The sequence below is a fragment of the Apis laboriosa genome, unplaced genomic scaffold (assembly GCF_014066325.1).
Source record: "Apis laboriosa isolate Shangri-la unplaced genomic scaffold, ASM1406632v1 scaffold5_cov152, whole genome shotgun sequence".
Classification (NCBI taxonomy): Eukaryota; Metazoa; Arthropoda; class Insecta; order Hymenoptera; family Apidae; genus Apis; species Apis laboriosa.
In genome coordinates this window covers 324,218-345,720 of record NW_025223857.1, presented here as the reverse complement: position 1 = coordinate 345,720, position 21,503 = coordinate 324,218, and the positions used below count along the sequence as shown (strand labels likewise).

The following is a 21,503-nucleotide window of genomic DNA, read 5'->3' as shown; positions in this document are numbered from 1 at the left end:
AGAATATTTTGTTTTGAAAAGTTAAAAGTTAAAAAGATAAAATTTAATTTATAATTTGTCCAAATAGTAATTTATTACAATACATTACATCGTTTTTTCGAATTATATTTTTATACAGTGTTCTTCCTTAGATATATATCTATAAAAATGGCACACACATTTAGTGTTAAAAGCTTATGTCATTTGTGTAACATGGCGTCGAACGAGAATAGCAATTTTCAGAAAGTTTTGGAGTTCAAAATTTATAAATGCTCCAGCTTTTCTTCATCTTATGTGCCAGAGTAAGTGCTTCATTAATTTTAAATGGTTTTCTTTCAACTACACTTTGTAATTACAAATTGGAAAACAATTGTAACATGGCAATAATTTTCTAACCTACAATAATGGTTATGTTGAACAACAAAATCCATTATATGTGAAGTTATGAAATAAATAATTATATTAATTACGCCGGACTTTTTACTAAGTATTAAATTAACATGTTCTTTTTCTTTTTTTAGAAATATTCTTGTAGATAAACCATCGGATCAGACATCGCGCTGGTCTTCCGATATTGACACTTATCCACAGGTAAACATTGTCCAAAACTAACTCGATATGTTACCAAAAAGTGTTGAAAAACTTGTTACAGAATTTATAAAGGAATTCAAATTATAAATCTTTATTTATAATTGTGTCAAGATAAAATTTAATATTTCGTATTGCTAAAATTAATATAGCACATTAAATTTGTACAACAAATATTCTTATTTTTTAGTTTCTTATATTAAAATTACGATTTCCCTCGATTGTAAAAACAATTACATTTGGTAAATATGAGAAAACACATGTGTGTAATATAAAAAAATTTAAAGTATATGGTGGTTTAGAACCAGAAAACATGATGGAACTTTTAGAGAAGTACGTGTTAAATTTGCAATGATAAGAAATATTTATATATATGCATTTATAAATAATAAATAATAAATATATATATTGATATGTATCTATACTTTTTAGTGGATTAAAAAATGATTCAGTACCAGAAACTTTTGATCTGAAACATATATTAGGAAATGAGGAAAATTATTTTCCAGTTAGATATATAAAGATTGTTCCATTACAATCCTGGGGCCCTAGTTTTAATTTTTCTATTTGGCATGTGCGATTAACTGGCACTGATGATGTTAAAATTGTAAAGCCTAGTATAGAATGGCTTAATGCGGTAAATATAGTATAATATATTCAAATAAGGAATAATATATTTTTTATATTTTTGTACATTTTTATATGTTATATATATATAAATATATACATATATGTAATATATATAATAAATATATATATATATATATATAAATTACAGTACCGCCAAAAAGAAGTAATAAGACTGTGTATGAAACACTTTAGAAAACTTGAACAATCAGAAATTGTAGATACTTTACAAAGAGTGACTGGTGTTCCACTTGAGGATCCTAGATTGACTGGATTATATGACTTATTAGTTACAAAAGGTGATCATTTGCAAGCTGAATGTTTTATAAGTAATGCAGTAATGTGTGAGTATTTTTTTTTCTTATTTTTTTTTTATCTTATAATTCTAATACAGTCTCAGAAAGTATATGATTTACAATACAGTGGGTCTCCTGAATGACTATATCAATGCTCAAACTTATAGAGCAGTTTGGACTAAGTTATCATTCACTGATGGTAAACCAGGAATGAGAGGAGGTCATCAAATGGTTCTTGATCCGAGTGCAGAACTTCTTTATCTTTTTGGGGGATGGGATGGAAATCAAGATCTTTCAGATTTGTGGGTGTATAACATAGCTTCTAACAAGTGGACCATTATATGTAAAGATACAGAAGCTGTGGTAAGATTTAAAAAAAAAGTGTATTTTTTGGTAGAGAATTCAAATACTAAATTATAGGGTGGTCCAAGCGCGAGATCTTGCCACAAAATGTGCCTTGATCCAGAACGTAGGCAACTTTTTACTCTTGGTAAATACTTAGATGCAGAATACAGAACGCCGGAAAATTTAAAGAGTGATTTTTTTGTCTATGATATTGAATCAAACAAATGGACACAAATATCAGAAGATACGGGTGCTGTAGGAGGACCTCAATTAATTTTTGATCATCAAATGTCCATGGATGTTGAAAAACGGACAATTTATATATTTGGTGGTCGTGTACTTGTTTCTCCAACAAAGTAAGTAAATTAACGCAATATTTATTAGTTGATATTTTAACATATATATCTAATTTATAGCTCCGAAGAACACGGTATGGTATCAAGTTCAACCGAACCAATTTTTTCCGGATTATATTCTTATCATGTACCAACTGGTACATGGAATAGGCTTGCCTGTGACATTGCAAGACCGTGTCCTACTAATGCACCAACTATTAGATCTCGAGCTGGTCATTCTATGTTATTCCATCCTGTATGTATATATTTTATTATACAATATATGTTATGAATATAATACAATTTGGAAATTTTATTTTTTTAAAGAGATTGCGGAAGCTATATATTTTCGCGGGTCAAAGAGGCAAAGAAGATCTTAGCGATTTTTTCACATATGAGGTCGATACAAATCATATCGAACATATTTTTAATGATTTTGGTGCTAAAGATTCGAATCATGTTCCGGCAGCTGGATTTACACAAAGAGCTACAATTGATCCTGAATTAGGAGAAATATATGTTTTATCGGTTTGTATAATAATAATTTACTTTAAAATTAAAATTATCCTTGGTATTTAAATTTTTTTTAATTATTATTTATTCAGGGTTTAAGTAAAGACAAGGGTAAAAGATTTGATAGCGTTCAAAATTCTTTTTGGGTATATAGTATTAAAAATAATAAATGGTCTTGTATTTATCGAAATGATAATGTCGGAGAGAAATATTGGAGTAAAATGCAAGATTACGAACCATGTCCACGATATGCGCATCAATTAGTTTATGATCATGTAAAAAAGGTTTGTTTTATATTATATACTATTATAATGAATTTTTCGCTTTATGCACTATAATGATAATGACGTTACATAATATATTATTAGGTTCATTTTTTATTTGGAGGAAATCCTGGGAGATCCTGTCTTCCTAATTTACGACTCGATGATTTCTGGCAATTAAAATTATGCAGACCGTCTCATGAACAAATTTTAAAAAAATGCAAATTACTTATTAGAAAACACAAATTTAAAGAACTAGCTTTGAACAATAGTGTCGAAGCGCTTGAATATTTACAGACCGAAGTATCGGAAATTATTGATCATAATGATGCGGAACAAACGAAAGAGGTAGTAGCATCTTTTTAATCAGTAACAAATGATTCATGAGTACTCCTTGCCAATGTTGCTTTTTCAAATATATACATTTCTTCATTACAGTTTCAATTGTTAACATCCCTTCTATTCAGAGAACAAAACTTGTTAGGAGAAGCCACAAATTCAAATAGTTCAGACGCCGTATTAGGAAATTTAGTTAACATGGATACATCGTTATGTTATTCGACTACTCGCGATATTCATACTTTGAGAACTGAATTATACGATAAACTAACAGAATTTTTTCCCGAATCATCGACCCAACCCCGTGCTAATTTGATTGATCTTTTACCATTGTGATCTAACAATAATTAAAATCTAACTAAAAATATTTTGAAATGTAAAGCAAACAAATTCCTTTCGTTATCTTGTAAAGACATTTTCTTATTATATCAAAACAATTTTTATCTTTAAAAAGAAACGTTATTTTTATAACGTAATTCTTTGTATTTTAAAAAGAGAAAAATATTCTCAGATATAGACGTGCAATCTCTCCTTCTCTTTACACAATCTAATTTTTTGCATAAAGAATGAATTAAAAAGAGAAAGATATATTCATCATGATACATTTAAGAAAGCGATTATCGAGACAAAGGTGTTTAGCCTGTCTGTTTCCTTCTTCTTTTTCTATTGAGTTTTCGTTTATTTTGGACATAATTCTAGCCATTTTTACTACATCTAGATTTCTTAAATTCATTTGTAAATTTTATTTTATAAAATCTGATTAATATTATAATTGCTAAGATCTGATAAATATTATAATTGCTCACTCTAATAACGTTACGTTGTTCAAACCCATTTCAACTACCAACGAATTGGAGTTACTGTGTTATAATATATAGTAACATTTGTCTATAAATAATTATCGTTCTTAAAGCAATTAAAGAATGACTATTTTTAAAAGTTCTTTTTTATCTATTGTATATATATCGAAGGGATGCTTTGCAAATTTTTATGAAACGAAAACTCGTTAAATGTTGTAATGTTAATGAGAAATTGCAACATAAGTGCAACAGATAGGCAATGCATTAAAAAATGTATATTCTTCTATTTTTATGGCTTCACTTTGTTCGCTGTTAAAGATATTTTATACAATATATTGTTACTGCAACATTTCATCTGTACATCATGTGAAATAGTTAAAATTATCATTATCACGTATATTCATGATATAAATTTATTATATATATATATAATATATATATATATATTTCATGGTAAATGTTATAAAGCTTAGTCGAATTTTTTATAAATATTATGTACATCCATATGTTCTATTATAAGTTATATACTTCTGTATCATTAATTGATTATCGTGAAGAATATAAAATGCGCTAACATTTTCGCTTGTGATAGGATTGATATAAAAAGCACGTTTTTAAGTATTTTTGTTTCTAAGATCTTGTATATATTTTGTGATTATAGAAAGTAATATCTAAAGTTATCATTATTGTTAATTCTTTTGTACCATAAGCATTATTTGATGACATGTGCGAAACATCTTGTACATAGCATTGCTTTATCATTATATTTGTAGCATTATTAAGAATGTGATTATAGCGAACCTTGCGACGATTATTCAAGAATATATGGGAAGATCATTCAGAAGCGTATCTTTGTATATAACTTTGTGCGCTGAAGAATAAAACGATTGTACAATTTCGATTTAGCATAAGAAAAATAGCGAACCCATGTGAGGATCGTTAAAATAACAAAAAAAAAGAAAAAAGATGCGAAACTTTTGTAAGATGTTTCAGATTTTTTTTTTTTTTGCAATTTTCAGCAAAAAAACGAGATAAAACAATTTTTGTCAAAAAAAATCTAATAATCTAATAATTATTAATTTAATTGAGCGTGATTATAATATGAAAATATCTTCGGATGTTTATCAACCGTGATCAAAATTTATTTTATATGTAACAAAAAAAATTTCACGCTATCTCAAAGATATATAGGTACGTTGCGTACACTACACATTTAGCCAATGAAAACTATTGCTTTCATAATATTATGCATATATATGAACAAGCTAAATATCAGATTTGTCTCGGGATTTTACCTGATTTTATCTGATTTTATTACGAAATTCGACAAGAACGTTGAGTAGAATTCTAAAACGTGATATTCGAAGTTCTAGTCAACTAACGTACGATTACGAGAAAAAAAAAATCACTATTCGATTCACCGGTGTGATTTATAAGTGATTAAGAATCATATAATTATCATATAAGTTGTAAAGTTTTATAGTTTTATATTGTTTGTGAAACTTATTTGTTTCTTTGTTCGACGTTCCCTTTGCGATAGACGACGCGACAGAGAAGCCAAAAATGTCTCAAAATTCGAGGATCAAACTGTGCCAATATGTGTTCCGCAAAACTTAAAAATTAAGTTAGAGTTTAAATGTCTCTTGTATTATATATAAATTCGAAAATAATTGTTGAACTGTAAACACGAACGAATATTTATTTCTTCCAACATATTATTTTAATAAAATCTTGTTTCGATTTATGTATTTTTATTCTTTTATAATACATAGTAGCACAGTTTGATCATTAAATTTTAGATAGAACATCCTTCATAACTACTACTTTTTAATTATCTCTTGTTTTCAATCATTTGTTCTCTTTTTCTTTTTCATAATATTTAAATATAACTGTTTCATTGCCAATAGTCACATGCATTTATTTGAGAATCGTTATCATTTGTTACAAACAATATTAATTGTAAAATGAAAATGAACTCGTGTCCCAAATATGTACATACAAAATAAACAAAGTGAATTTTTTGCAAGAATTATTTGTAGTTGCAATAATTTGAATGACGTTAAAATGATTTCTAATTTATTTCTAGTTTTTTTGGATAACTTCGGATGAGTTGAAGAACAAGCAGCAATATTCAACGTTGATTTTCAATTCGACAATTCATTCGTGAAAATACATATAAGAATCTTTTAATAATAATAAGAATTTAAATCTTTAATAATCTTTAAAAAAAAAAAAGGAAAAAAATAAACGAAAATGCCGAAGGAAGAGGAAAATGTAATTTGTGAATTAATTGAAACACCGAACTTGGAATATTATTCAAATATTGAAGAATACTCTAAAAACATGTTTGAATTACAAAAGGTAGTCAACTTGTTTTTCTATTTCCAAATTGTGTATTAAAATAAGAAATTTCCATTTAGAAAGTAAGTAATATCGAAGAAGTGCGAAACATATTGGAATTAGTGATAACAAAATCCAAGATTTATCAGAAAGAAAAATTAACTGATTATCAAACTCTTAACGAGTGCCATCTGGAATGTCCCCAAAGTTTCTATTTTGAAAAAATGAAAGAGTTTGCCAATAATTTACCCCCGAATATCTTGTTACTTGTATGTAATTTCACAGTTCGTTATATTATATATCGTAAATAAATTTAAAGTGTTTATACAACATTTACAATGTTGAAAAATCGTCTAGGAATGGGAAGAAAACATTCGAAATTTAATATCGCCTAATTTACGAACCAAATACGTGGATATTTTTGAGGATCAAATGCTCGAAACAAAGACACGTTATTACGAATCAATGCACGATATGGCTGTAAAAAAGGTGATAGCGATAGAATGTCAAGATATCTGTAATTTGGGCTTAGAACAAATTCCTCCGTATAAGCTTGCCGGACGAACTGAATTTTATCCAAAATTTTTGAAAAATCGATGCGCGCTTAAAAAAAAATACTACTTACCTCATAAATTGATGAAAAATATAGTAGCAAAAGCTCATTTCTTGATGCCAAAATGGATTTGCGATTTTGGACGTTATCGAGCAGAATTTGATTATCTTGATTTTAACAGGTGAAACATTCCTTTTCTTTGTAAACAAATTTGGATTTTTTATTAAAAATTTTTGATAATAAGTTCAATACACCATTTTGTCTTTAAAAGTTTATAAATTTTATACAGATATTGAATAAAAAAAAGCGAAAAATCATCAGTTTTTTAATAAACAAACGATTGTAGATTTTTAGATTTGGTAGAAAATGATACGAAAAAAGGCGCGCTTATGATCACTAGTGTCTATTACAGCGACATCGTGCGACTAATCTCTCAACCTCGCTATCTTAGTGACGTACCATCATTTTCTTTGCCTAATTTTCTCAACTGCGCCAACAATTTACTCGCTCTTCAAATTGTCACGCTCATGATAAATACTATAGAATATTTGTTTCAAGTATTAAAAGACAAGCAAATCCTACCTTTATTCAAGGTAACAACGATAAAAGAAATAAAGTTAATTATCTTTGAATTTTATTACATTATATTACATACATTGATTAAACGGTCAATAATAAATCAAAAATAATCATTGCTGCTAATTTCAGAAAGTATGATTTTTATTAAAGTATAAATAATTGAACGGAAAAAAGAACTCAATGATATTTATTTTTTATTTAGGTTCAATTAAAATGCGAGGAAAATGATCTATTTCTTAGCCCGACGATGCTTGAAATTTGTAGCTCGTTTTATAATATTATCAATCAAATTAAACTTACCGCGCAACAATTGTCACCACTGGAGTCTTGGGTTAGTGTAAAAATTCATCGAGAATATATTAAAGTCGAATTACCAGAATGGTACGTAAAAGAGACGTATCAACGTCTTGAAGAAATATTGAAAGACACATTTCGACCCTTTAATGATTATGTTGAAAAACTGCATGAAAAATTCAATATTGTTTTTGATCCAAAATCGCACGATATCTATAGTAGAATGGGATACAGTTTTCAAGAAAAAATATCTCAGGTTGAAGATTTTAATCGACTCATTCGAGATATAAATGGCATGGTAAATTCACTGTCGTACAATATCTACTTTCTTTTTTTTTTAAATTGACAAAAAGAAATATATTTTTATATTTTAGCCGGATCACGAATACTTTTCGATCGGGATAATAAATCAAATTGCAGCAAAGGCAGGGCTTCTTTATTACGCGGAAGAAATGCGTCGATTGATTATCGAGGAATTAGTCAAAAGCCATAGAAATTACAATCTTGAAATTTGTAAAACGTTTGAAGATATAAGGGAACGTGCTTTACATATTCCTTACAATACTAAAGAATTACTCGAATTAGGTAAATTTTTTTAAAAAAGAATTTTTAGTCGCGTTATAGTGCACACAGTGTAAAAAAATTAAATAAAAATAATTTCACTTTAGGTGAATACATGTTGTACGCCGCGTCAACGTTGATGAGATTATTAGAGGAAAAGATTACTTTATCGTTGCGCATGATGGCATCGTTAATCGGAATGACAACATTAACCAAAGATCATATCGAATTAAATAACGACACGATTCATTGGTTAAAGCGGATAAGACCAATATTCGAACAAAACAGCGCCATGTACGAGCAAACTAAATTTGAATTAGAGGAGAAACTTGTGAAGAAAATCGATGATCTTAACGCGAGAGTTGAGGATATGTATCCCAGGTGAAATATTAATATATAATATTAAAACACGCATCGTTGTATCGTTTCATCGTTTTCATCCATCTATTAGATTGAAAATTATGAATGATATGGATTACGCAGATCGGATTCGAGAGTACATTGAATTCATGCGAAAGTTCGCCCGTGATTTAGATCGGATGGACGAAAGAGTGAACTGGATTAACGAGGAAGAGAAACTTTTCAAATATCCCCTCTCTGTATATCCACGTATCAATGAATTGAAAGAAATTATAATGCCGTATTACGATTTAATTTATCGAGGTTATCAATGGCAAAGGCATCGGGACGTTTGGCTGGATGGCCCGTTCGAGTATTTGGATTCAAACGACGTTGAAAACAAGGCAACTGATTATTTTTCAAATTTCAGTAAAATAAACAAACAGTATAGGACAAGAATAAAGATAGAAATTGCAATGAATTATCCGCACAGGTAATTATCCGCACAGGTATCGAATGTTATTAATCATTAAGAAATCAATATTTCCGATAGTTTCACAGGATCTCCAGATGACTCGGATCCTTTCCAACAACCGGCGCCTTTAAAATTATCGTATCAGCTTATGGAAGATATCAAATGGTTCAAGGTGATTTTTCAACGAATAGCTATATATAAAAACGTTCTCTTATTTTCTCTTATTTTTCACATAGCAATATATACCGTTGCTAGCGGTTTTTCGAAATCCTGCGATACGACAAATTCATTGGGATGAAATGTCAGTAATAGCAGGTTTTGATCTTACTCCTGATGCTGGAACAACGTTTAGGAAAATTATCATGATGAATCTGATGGCAGAAATAGAAAAGTAAATTGAACTTTTTATTTTTCATTTTTCATGTCTGTCACTTGTGTTCCTAACCTAAATCATAGCCCCTCCCTCCTCTCTTTCTCTCTCTCTCCATACAATCCATACAGTTCTAATTTCAATAATATTCGATCAAGGTACGAAACAATAAGTATAAGCGCAACGAAACAACTTGCTTTAGAAGAATTGTTAGCAAAGATGATTAGCGAATGGGATGATGTACTGTTTCTAACTATACCTTATAAAGATTCAGGAGTGAACATTTTGACGCAGTTAGATGACATTCAAATGCTTTTAGAGGATCATATAATAAAGGTCGAAGCGATGCGAGGTTCTGCGTTTGTCAAGCTTATCGAAGAAGAAGTTAAAAATTTTTATTTTCTCTTACATCGAATACATTCAACGATAGAAGAATGGACCAAAGTATTTATATAGAAGCTTTATCTCGTCATTCATTTTTTCTTATCTTTCTTATATATATATATATATATATATATATTTAATATTTTTGTTAGGTTCAAGTACAATGGATGTATTTATTACCTATCTTTTCAAGCAAAGATATCGTGGCGCAATTACCGGAAGAAGAGGTATTATTTTTTCAAGTAGACAGAATATTTCGTAGTGCGATGAATGGTGTCGCGAAGGATCCTCGTGTACGAGAAACTGCTGGTTCTGTAAGTATTAGAATTATCGGACTATATATATCAAAGAATACTAAACAAGATAACTATATCTATTTACATAGGTGGGTCTTCTAGAAATCATGCAGGAAGCTAATCTATTGATGGAAAAAGTAAACGAGGGTGTATTAAATTATTTAGAAAAGAAGAGACTCTTCTTTCCACGATTTTTCTTCTTAAGTAATGACGATATGCTCGAAATATTATCCGAAACAAAGGAACCTCTTCGAGTCCAACCGCATCTTCGAAAATGTTTCGAAGGCATAAATAGGCTGCGGTAAACTATGCAAAGGTGTCAATGATTAAGAATGCGAGAATCGAAAAATATTGATCTCCTAATAATACATGATTCGGCAGATTTGACGAAGAATTGGAAATATGTTCCATGTTTAGCGAAGATTATGAGGAAGTTAAAATGCAGGAAAAGATTTCGACTGCTGCAGCACGAGGTTGTGTGGAACGATGGCTCATTCAAGTGCGTGATCATAACGTATTTATAAGAAAAAAAAAAAAATTCCATTTGATTACACGAGAGCGTATACGCAACATTTTGAGGTTAGGTGGAGGAACAAATGTTGAAATCTGTACGTCATGAAATCCTTATGAGCTATCTCGATTATGAAGTCAATAAACGAGACTTGTGGGTACTTATTTGGCCTGGTATGGTTGTCTTATGCGTTTCTCAAATTTACTGGACTATAGAAGTTCAAAATAGCCTTATGACTCGTATGCCTTCGACAATGGAGGTACTTCATGAGAAACTCATGAACCAAATCTTGGAAATGGTTGAATTAGTTAAAGGTAATAACGATGAAAAAAGTGTAAAAGAAAAAAACAATATTAAATAAAATCTATATTTTTTCAGGACATTTAACGAAACAAAATCGAACTACGTTAAATGCTCTTATCACGTTGGACGTGCATGCTATGGATGTCGTAAAATTATTGATCGACAGGAAGATTATAAACGAAATGGATTTTGAATGGTTGGCCCAATTGCGCTACTATTGGGAAGATGACGTATTTGTTAGAATTATTTATACAACTGTGAATTACGCTTACGAATATATTGGAAATTGTTCTCGTCTCGTTATCACTCCTTTAACGGATAGGTAAGAAAATTAAAGATCAAGATTTGAGAAAATTTAAAATTCAAGATTTCACTTATCACAGATGTTATCGCACTTTAATCGGTGCCTATTCCTTGAACTTGAATGGAGCACCGGAAGGTCCAGCCGGTACCGGTAAAACAGAAACGACAAAAGACTTGGGCAGAGCTGTAGCTGTACAATGCGTAGTTTTTAATTGTTCCGAAGGTCTCGATTACAAAAATATGGGAAAATTCTTCAAAGGTCTTGCCTCGTGCGGAGCATGGTCTTGCTTCGACGAATTTAACAGAATCGATCTAGAAGTATTGTCCGTGGTCGCGCAACAAATTCTTTGCATCATTCAAGCTGTACGCGCCAAACTGGAAACATTTATCTTCGAGGGGACCGAATTAAAATTAAATCCCGCCGTTTACGTTTGCATCACGATGAATCCTGGTTACGCGGGTCGTTCAGAGTTACCAGATAATTTGAAAGTTCTTTTTAGAACCGTGGCAATGATGGTGCCCGATTACGCTATGATCGCTGAAATATTTCTTTATTCTTCTGGATTCGGTACCGCCCGAGAACTCTCCACGAAGATCGTAACGACGTACAAACTATGCTCGGAACAGTTATCTTCCCAATCCCATTACGACTATGGGATGCGAGCCGTGAAAACGGTGCTAACAGCTGCACAAAATATCAAATTACAATTGCCGGACGAGAACGAGTCAGTGCTTTTACTTAGATCCGTGATCGACGTTAATCTACCGAAATTCTTGGCGCACGATGTCCCACTTTTCCAAGGTATCGTCTCCGATCTGTTTCCCGGATTGGAATTACCCGCTCCAAGTTACGATATACTCTTAAAAGCTGTCCACGAAGTTTGCGATAAAAAAAATTTACAACCGGTCGACGGTTTCCTCTTGAAGATCATACAAACGTTCGAAATGATGATCGTTCGCCACGGATTTATGCTCGTCGGTGAACCATTCGGTGGTAAGACGTCGATACTTCACACTTTGGCCGATGCCTTAACCTTAATGTTTGAACGGAATGAGCCGAACGGAATTACGACGAAATATTTCACGATCAATCCGAAATCTATAACGTTGGATCAGCTATACGGATTTTTCGATCCTGTTTCTTCCGAATGGACCGACGGTATTTGCGCAGTTGCATTTCGAAGGTATTCCACCGAAGACACACCCGATAGGAAATGGATTATTTTCGACGGGCCGGTCGATGCAGTCTGGATCGAGAATCTCAATACCGTCCTCGATGACAATAAAAAACTTTGTTTAACATCCGGTGAGATAATACAAATGACCGGTGTAATGTCAATGATATTCGAGACAATGGATCTTGAACACGCTTCTCCCGCCACGGTGTCCCGCTGTGGAATGATATACGTGGAACCGCGTGTTCTTGGTTGGGAGCCGTTCCTTGATTCTTGGATAAATATATTAAATCCCATATGGAGAGAGAATTACGAGAACGAGATCAAAGAATTGTTCCATTGGCTAGTAGATCCGTGTTTAGAATTTATTCGAAAAAATTGTCACGCGACTATCGTTGTTGGCCAAATTCATCAAGTTGTGTCAACGTTAAACATCTTCGAAATATATATGGAAGATGCGGTGCAACAAAATCTAGCAACTTTCGACCAATTCGTTTTGTCATGGCTACAAGCAACTATGTTAATGTCGATGATTTGGGGAATTGGTGGTACGCTAGATCTCCCTTCTCGTGTATTATTTAACAACTTTTTCATAAGTTTTTGGAAGAACGAACAAAAGGAATACCCGCTTCCCGAATTTCTCGTCGAAATTTTAATCTCTATTCCGACCGAGGATCTGATTCACGATTGTTTCTACACGTATCGTGGGAGAGGGGCGTGGAGACGTTTCGCCGACCTGGCAAGACAGGAGGAATTTTCGGATGTTGGAAGTATCGTTCAATTGATAGTACCCACCGTCGATACGGTAAAATATCAATCTCTATTTTTAAAGCACATTAAATATCACAAACGTTTCTTGTTGTATGGAGAAACAGGGACTGGGAAAAGTTTTTATATCAACGATTTAATTATGAACAAATTAGGCGAAGAGGAATATCTACCGAATTTCATCACGTTCACTCCGCACATTACTGCTGCGCAGACGCAGGAACTGATTATACTAAAATTATACAAGAGACGTAGAAATAAGTATGGCCCTTTAGCTGGCACGTATTGCATCGTGTTTATCGATGATGTTAACATGCCTGCGAAAGAAATTTACGGTTCCCAACCACCGATCGAGCTGCTACGACAATTTTTCGATCACGAAGTTTGGTTCGATCTGAAGAAACCGGAAAAGATTTACATATACGATACTATATTTGTGTGCGCAATGGGCCTACCAGGTGGCAGTAGACAGGTATTATACAACAGATTTTTAAGACACTTTAATCTGTTCACCATCGATAGATTTTCCGAAGAGACTATGACCAGAATTTTTACAAACATCGCGTTCATTGGTTTACAAAGGCACGGTTTCACCACGGCAGTCATGCCGGTTATCATGGATCTTGTGAACGCGACTATGAATATTTTTCAACTCGCTCAGGAAGAGCTTAGGCCGACTCCGGCGAAATCCCATTATCTGTTTAACTTGCGTGATTTTTCTCGTGTGATAGCTGGTTGCACCATGATAAGGGTAGAATCCGTCGAAACGAGATCGGATTTCACGAAACTTTGGGTCCACGAAACTTTGAGAGTTTTTGGTGATAGGTTAATCGATATAAATGATCGACACTGGTTGTTCGTAAGGATCAGGGAAACAGTTACTGCTAATCTAAGGGAATCGTTCGATACGGTATTCAATTATTTGCCAAAGATTGATGATCAATTATCGGAGGAAAGCTTGCGAAGTTTGATATTCGGCACTTTTATGGACGTGGATACAATTCCGGCCGATCGTCATTACGAAGAGGTTAAATCAATGGACGAATATTTAGAAGTAGCCATCTCTTATCTCGAGGAGTACAATATTACGCACAGACACAAAATGGACATTGTCCTGTTCCGTTACGCTTTGGAACATCTTGCCAGAATCTGTCGTATATTGGTAATTCCATGCGGCAGTTTGCTGATGGTTGGCGTAGGTGGATCCGGTAGACAATCTTTAACAAAATTAGCTTCGAACATAGCCGCTCTTGGTCTGTTTCAACCGGAAATGGGTAGCATGTATGGCCTGCAAGAATGGCGGGATGATATAAAAAAGGTTTGTCTTATAATCGATCACGATTATATTAATTATAATAATAATAATAATTATATAAATATATTATATAATTATATAATAATAATAATAATAATAAGTAATAAATAATATTTTCGTATCGTTTAGGTGCTGATAAATTCTGGTGGAGTAGGCAAGGATTATGTATTTTTGCTCACCGAAGGACAAATGAAAACCGACATATTCTTAAACGACATCGACAGCTTGTTAAATTCTGGCGAAGTACCGAACATATTCAGCATCGAAGAAAGACAGGAAATCATCGAGATGACTCGGTTAGCCGCTCAAGGCGGTGATCGAAATTTAGATATATCGGTGCTCGCTATACTTTCCTTCTTCCGTAACCGTTGCAAAGAAAAGTTACACATAATGCTATGCTTCAGCCCTATCGGGGACACCTTCAGAATCAGGCTTCGACTTTATCCGAGTCTCGTCAATTGTTGCACGATCGATTGGTTCGACGTGTGGCCCGACGATGCCCTCGAACAAGTGGCTCTACGCAGCACCACCGACATTAACATTGAAGAGAGCGTGAAAGTTAACGCGGTGATCGCCTGTAAATTTTTCCACGCATGCGCCAAAGATATCAGCGATCGCTTTTACAGTGAAACGGGTAGAAAAACTTACATCACAACGGCCGGCTTCCTGGATCTCATAGAATCTTACGCGGATCTGATGAAAGAAAAACAAGAAGCGGTTATTCTCGCGAGGTGTGCGTGTATGATACATGTGTAATTGCCTGCCAAATGATTTGAGACCATTCATTTGCTCTCCTCCTTTCTTTCCTTCCTTTCCTCGCGCAACAGAGATCGTTATCTCAACGGGTTGGATAAACTTCAATTCGCGGCCGAACAAATTAGTGAAATGAGAGTAACGCTTTCGGAATTACGGCCCCAACTCGAAGCATCCGCGCGCGAGACGACCGAGACGATGAAGAAGATCGAGACCGAGAATATTAGCGTGGAGAAAGCAACAATCATGGTGAAGAAGGACGAAGACATGGCAAATATACAGGCCGAAATTGCAATGAATCTGAAGACGGAATGCGAAGCAGATTTAGCCGAAGCTTTACCCGCCCTCGAAGAGGCATTGGGTATTTGTTAAAAACCAATTATGCTTTTATCTCTTTCTAGAAATCTTCCCACATTTTTATCCATTATTACTTATTCACTTCACTTCAATTTTAGCTGCTCTGGATACATTAAAGCCGGCAGATATAGCGGTTGTAAGAACAATGAGAAGTCCTCCAGCTGGGGTAAAACTCGTTATGGCTGCGGTGTGCGTGATGTTGGGTATACCTCCTCTCCGAGTCGAGAATCCAATTACCGGTAAAAAGGAGAACGACTATTGGACTCCGAGCAAACGTTTATTGGGCGACATGAAATTTTTAGAAACGTTGCGACACTACGATAAAGATAACATTCCTCCACATATTATGAACGTATTGTCAACTTATTATTCCATTCTTCTATAACTAATTTTTTATTTATTATTTATTCTATCTTAAATACAGGAAATAAAAACAGTCTACATGACCGATAAAAATTTCGAGCCGAAGATAGTAGCTAGAGCGTCGTCGGCAGCTGAAGGTCTCTGTAAATGGGTAAGAGCTATGGTATTGTACGACGAGGTAATAAAAATAGTTGCGCCAAAAAGAGAAAAATTACAAGTTGCGCAACGAGATTACGAGAATACTGTCAGATTTTTAAACGAAAGGCGCGAATTACTTGCCGAATTGACGGAAAAGTTGAACGTTCTTAAGGAAAGTTTACGAATGATACTCGCCAAGAAGATCGAATTGGAGAACGAAGTAAAATAACACCGTAAACGTATATCTTGTATATCGTGTGTTAATCGCGTAAATCTATTTTACAGGTGACAATATGTAGAAATAAATTGATCCGAGCTGAAAAGTTAATTAGCGGATTGGGAGGAGAGAAGGATCGTTGGACCATTGCGGCCGAGAACTTACAAAAATCTTATGACACTTTGCCGGGTGATATTTTGATTTCATGTAGTATGATAGCGTATCTTGGTCCATTTACATCTTCTTATCGCATCGAAAGCTTGAGAAAATGGACAAATTACGTTAAGAATTTGAAAATCCCATGCTCGGAAGATTTCGATTTCGTTAAGATACTCGGATCCGAGATAAAGATCAATTCTTGGAACATATTTGGATTACCTCGAGACTTATTTTCCATCGAAAACGCCATTATCATGGACAATTCAAAAAGATGGAGTTTATTTATCGATCCTCAGAGTCAAGCTAATAAATGGATTCGTAACATGGAGAAGCAAAACGAATTAGAAATCGTGAAATTGACAGATTTAAATTATATGAATATCATAGAAAAAGCGCTGGAGTTTGGTAATGTATCGTTGTGTAATGCTAAAATTCTATTCTTTTCTTTTCCATTTTCTCGAGTAATTTACATTGCCGGCGAGAGTTAATTAACTTAACCTATATGTTTTTCTCGACTCAATCCAATAAAATCTTGACACAATTTTGTTCGATTTTAATCCACGCGTGTCAAATTTAATTTTGAAACAACATGGAATAATATTGAATATTTGTTTTTCAGGAAAACCAGTATTGATAGAAAACGTGCTTGAAGAATTGACACCACCTCTCGAGCCGATATTAATGAAGACGATATATAAAATGGGTCCTTTTTGGTTTATCACACTTGGCGAAAAAGTAATCGAATATAGTTTGCGATTCAAGCTGTATATTACAACGAAATTACGCAACCCGCATTATCTACCGGAGATTTTCAATAAAGTAACTGTAATCAATTTCGCGTTAACGATTGGTGCTTTGGAAGATCAACTGTTAGGTATTGTGGTTGCGAAGGAGAGGCCAGATTTGCAGGAAAAGCGAGAATATTTGATCGTTCAAAGTGCCGCGAACAGACAAGCTTTGCAACAAGTCGAGGATAATATTTTGAGAACTTTATCAGTGGCCGGTGCTAGAATTTTAGAGGACGAGGAAGCAATAGAAATCTTAGATTCGTCAAAAATTCTTTCCATTGATATATTAAAGAAACAAGCTGCTGCGAAAAAAACGGAGGCACAGATTGAAGGATTTCGACAAAATTACAAACCTATAGCAGTACATAGTTCCGCACTTTACTATACAATCACCGATCTACCCAACATCGATCCTATGTATCAATATTCGTTGATGTGGTTTATCAATTTATATATTCATTCGATAGAAACTGCGAATAAAAGTATAATTCTCGAAAGAAGATTGACGTTTCTTCAAGAAACTTTTACGTATAATTTATATCAAAATGTCTGTAGATCTTTATTCGAAAAGGACAAGGTAAACTTTCATTAAATATTTTTCTATATTTATTTTCGATAGATTATTCTTTCTAATGTTTTAACGTGATTTTAATTTAATCGATTTCTCTGGTTAGCTTTTGTACTCGTTCGTCTTATACACAACTATCTTAATGACGGAAGACGCGATCACGAGAGAAGAAATGACATTCTTTCTTTCCGGAGGTGTTATAATTGCTGGATTACCAGAGAATCCAGTAACCTGGCTTACAGATAAATCTTGGGGAGAAATTTGCAGAGTTCAAACATTACCTAACTTCACCAATTTTCAATCCAGTTTCACGCTTAATATAGCTGCGTGGAAAGAATATTATGATTTATTAAATCCGGAAAAGGCACCGATACCAGAACCATGGGAGAAGAGATTAACACCTTTTCAGAAATTAATTATCATGAGAATGATTAGAACGGACAAAGTAATGATCGCGGTAAAGTATTCTTCCTTTTTATTCATCCTCTGTCTATAATTCGAGAACACAAAAAAACACAAGATGAAAACTAAATGGAAATTGAACTTTACAAATAGATACAACAATTCGTCGAAGCTGGAATGGGTTTGAAATTTGTCTTACCACCACCTTTCGACATTTCCAAATCTTTCGCGGAATCAAGTTGCTTGATACCGTTGATATTCATCTTGTCACCGGGCTCAGATCCAATGGAAGCGCTGACGAGTTTCGCGGAGGCTATGAATTTCCAAGAAAGATTCCACTCGATTTCTCTCGGTCAAGGTCAAGGTCCTATCGCTCAAAAATTGATCGAGCGAGCGCAATATAACGGTGAATGGGTGTGTTTGCAAAATTGTCACTTGGCTGCCTCTTGGATGCCTATGTTGGAAGATATCTGTGACCATCTCGATCCTTCCAATACACACATCCACTTTCGTTTGTGGCTTACCAGTTATCCTTCCGAATATTTCCCGATTACGATTCTGCAAAATGGCGTCAAAATGACAAACGAACCTCCGACTGGTTTACAAAACAATATTATGAGGTGAATTTTTAACATATAAATATCTATATATTTAATAAAAAGTAAAAATAATATTGAAAAATGAATTGTTTTAAATGTCACGTAGAAAAATATTCTTTTATTAAAAATAACGAATTTATTCGACGATTGATAGATCTTATAAATCCGAAGCAACCAAAAACATAGATGCTTTTTATGGCGAGACTATTAAAAGGAGAGCATTCTCAAAATTGCTTTACGCTTTGTGTTTCTTTCATGCTGTTGTACAAGAAAGACGAAATTATGGCTCTCAAGGTTGGAATATAAAATACGGTTCGTGTCAAACGTCTTTTTATTTATTTTCTATCTTCCTTTCTTTTTCCTTTTTTACTTATAACTAAAAATATTAATTTCACGATACAGGTTTCAATGAATCGGATCTTCAAATATCCGTTCAACAACTTTATCTATATATAAACGATTATGAGGATGTACCTTTCAAAGCTATTGTGTATCTAACCGGTGAATGTAATTATGGTGGTCGAGTTACGGATGATAGAGATAGAAGATGTTTAAATACAATATTACAAGATTTTTATAATCCAAATGTAATTATAAATACGAATTACAGCTTTGCAGATATTGGACCCGAATACAGTTTACCAAAAAGGTATTTCTTATCTTTTTAGCTTAAACTTTTATCATCAGAGAATAAAGAAAGAGGAATTAACGCGTTTTGTTTGTAAATATGCGTAGATACGAATACGATGATTTTATTAAACAAATTCAAGGAATCCCTTTAAATCCACCACCAGAAGCGTTTGGATTGCACATGAATGCTGGAATTACACGGGATATTGAATTAGCAAATACATTCTTTCATTCCATGTTAATGATTCAAGGAGCAGTAGTAATAGGTGATGCTATTAAACAGGATGAAATGATGTTGAACATGAAAAAAGATATTTATAATAGAATGCCTGAATTATTTGATATCGAGGAGGCAGAAAAACAATATCCTATCGTTTATATGGAATCAATGAATACTGTTTTAATACAAGAATTGGTAAGATATAACATCCTCTTAAAAGAAATCAAACAATCTCTCGATATGTTGGAGAAAACGGTAAAAGGATTGGTAGTGATGACTCCTGCGATAGAGGTATTGCTAAATCTAATATCATAAATTAATAGAATAACCAACATATATTTGCTAACAAAATATAGAAAAATTATATATGGTTCTAGGTTTTAGGTAGTTATATATTAAGCGCAAGAATTCCACCATCTTGGATAAATGCATGTGCTTATCCAAGTTTAAAACCATTGCCAAATTTTATTAATGATTTTCTTGACCGATTACACTTTTTTGAAAAGTGGTTAAAAGAAGGTATACCGAAAACTTTTTGGATATCTGGATTTTCGTTCGTGCATGCTTTTCTTACAGCAACAACGCAAAACTTTGCCAGAAAATACAAGATACCTATCGATAGAATTGATTTTGATTTCAAGGTCAATATATTTAAAGTATAATCACAGTTTTTTAAAATAAAAGAAAATTGCCTTAAAAATTTTTCTCATTCTCCAGGTACTTCCTAAATTTGAAATGAATGAATCGCCGATCGATGGTGTTTATGTTTACGGGATGTTTTTGGCCGGTGCCAGATGGAATTTAAACAACATGCTACTCGCTGAAAGTTATCCAAAAGTACTTTGGGAACCTATGCCAATAATTTGGATGAAACCAACTGTAGTGGATGCGATTCATATAAAAGAACGATACGAATGTCCTGTTTATATTACTTCTGCGCGTTTTGGTGTTCTTAAGACAACTGGACATTCCACTAATTACGTATTATCAATTCTTTTAGAAACTAATTATCCTATCAGTCATTGGATTAAAAGAGGACTAGCTTTAATTTGTCAACTCGATAATTAAACAGTTTCTCATAACATTTATGTTTCTCTTTTATATTTACTTAATGAATTAGGCAAAGGAAGAATAAAATTAATCAAATGGAATTGTTTTTTAAAAAAGAAGATGTTTTTTTTACAAAGCAAAAATAGAAAAAGAGATTGAGTAAAAAAATACTGAAATCAACCAGTCATTTTCAGAATGTCGCAAATGAAATATATAAAATAAGGATAAAAAATAGTGGGAAAAGAATAGAGATAGGATAAGAATTGATTGTCAACACCATTTTGTCAGCAGCATTCTTGGATATCAAAGATATCTTTTGAAAAGAAGAATAAAATAGAATAAGATTGAAGACTTATAACAACTCTATCATCTCGGGAATATTTCTTCAAAAAAAAGTTGGTTTTTTTTTTTTTGAAGAGATGACGCTGACAATCAATTCTTATTCTATTTCTTCTTGTCTATATTTATATTTAATCTGTAGCGCTAAGAGATGGCGCTGATTCAGAAATTTTTATTTTATTCTTTTACTAATTTTTCTCGTTATTTATACTTGTTCTTTAAAATTTAGATGCTCAAGAAACAATTCCGATATTTGTTTAATTTTATTA

General features: G+C 33.0%; 2 protein-coding genes across 4 annotated transcripts; both read left to right on the top strand.

Moving 5' to 3' along the window:
• Positions 1-28: 28 nt before the first annotated feature.
• Positions 29-5,819, top strand: LOC122718219 (muskelin). Of its 3 annotated transcripts, none has more exons than XM_043943075.1 (13): positions 29-281; positions 501-570; positions 758-900; positions 1,000-1,204; positions 1,346-1,538; positions 1,618-1,853; positions 1,911-1,959; positions 2,077-2,191; positions 2,252-2,426; positions 2,498-2,698; positions 2,776-2,967; positions 3,052-3,294; positions 3,385-5,819. In XM_043943075.1, the coding sequence occupies exons 1-13, from the start codon at positions 148-150 to the stop codon at positions 3,619-3,621; spliced, it is 2,193 nt and encodes a 730-aa protein (XP_043799010.1). In that variant the 5' UTR covers positions 29-147; the 3' UTR covers positions 3,622-5,819. The 3 variants fall into 3 exon arrangements, with proteins under 3 accessions (XP_043799010.1, XP_043799009.1, XP_043799008.1); XM_043943074.1 differs by having other exon boundaries at positions 1,911-1,980; XM_043943073.1 differs by having other exon boundaries at positions 1,911-2,191.
• A 1,639-nt stretch (positions 5,820-7,458) lies between these two features.
• Positions 7,459-21,395, top strand: LOC122717898 (dynein axonemal heavy chain 7). Its single transcript, XM_043942403.1, has 27 exons — positions 7,459-7,571; positions 7,760-8,149; positions 8,226-8,436; positions 8,520-8,793; positions 8,864-9,244; positions 9,305-9,398; positions 9,463-9,617; positions 9,755-10,040; positions 10,133-10,294; positions 10,366-10,577; positions 10,658-10,775; positions 10,861-11,101; positions 11,166-11,412; positions 11,474-14,654; positions 14,781-15,382; positions 15,479-15,765; positions 15,860-16,113; positions 16,186-16,482; positions 16,548-17,043; positions 17,258-18,003; positions 18,101-18,451; positions 18,550-19,016; positions 19,150-19,307; positions 19,398-19,644; positions 19,731-20,136; positions 20,223-20,486; positions 20,563-21,395. Exons 1-27 carry the CDS (start codon positions 7,506-7,508, stop codon positions 20,911-20,913), a joined length of 10,944 nt encoding a protein of 3,647 aa, XP_043798338.1. The 5' UTR covers positions 7,459-7,505; the 3' UTR covers positions 20,914-21,395.
• Positions 21,396-21,503: the final 108 nt, after the last annotated feature.

What these genes read in the sequence shown, in the direction of transcription:
- LOC122718219 (XM_043943073.1), top strand. Translation starts at nt 148, where the DNA reads ATGGCACACACATTTAGTGTTAAAAGCTTATGTCATTTGTGTAACATG. An exon ending in TCTTCATCTTATGTGCCAGA is followed by an intron (nt 282 to 500) that starts GTAAGTGCTTCA and finishes TTCTTTTTTTAG; the next exon opens with AAATATTCTTGTAGATAAAC. An exon ending in TATAAGTAATGCAGTAATGT is followed by an intron (nt 1,539 to 1,617) that starts GTGAGTATTTTT and finishes TTTACAATACAG; the next exon opens with TGGGTCTCCTGAATGACTAT.
- LOC122717898 (XM_043942403.1), top strand. Translation starts at nt 7,506, where the DNA reads ATGATAAATACTATAGAATATTTGTTTCAAGTATTAAAAGACAAGCAA. An exon ending in TAAAGAATTACTCGAATTAG is followed by an intron (nt 8,437 to 8,519) that starts GTAAATTTTTTT and finishes ATTTCACTTTAG; the next exon opens with GTGAATACATGTTGTACGCC. An exon ending in CGGACAAAGTAATGATCGCG is followed by an intron (nt 18,452 to 18,549) that starts GTAAAGTATTCT and finishes CTTTACAAATAG; the next exon opens with ATACAACAATTCGTCGAAGC.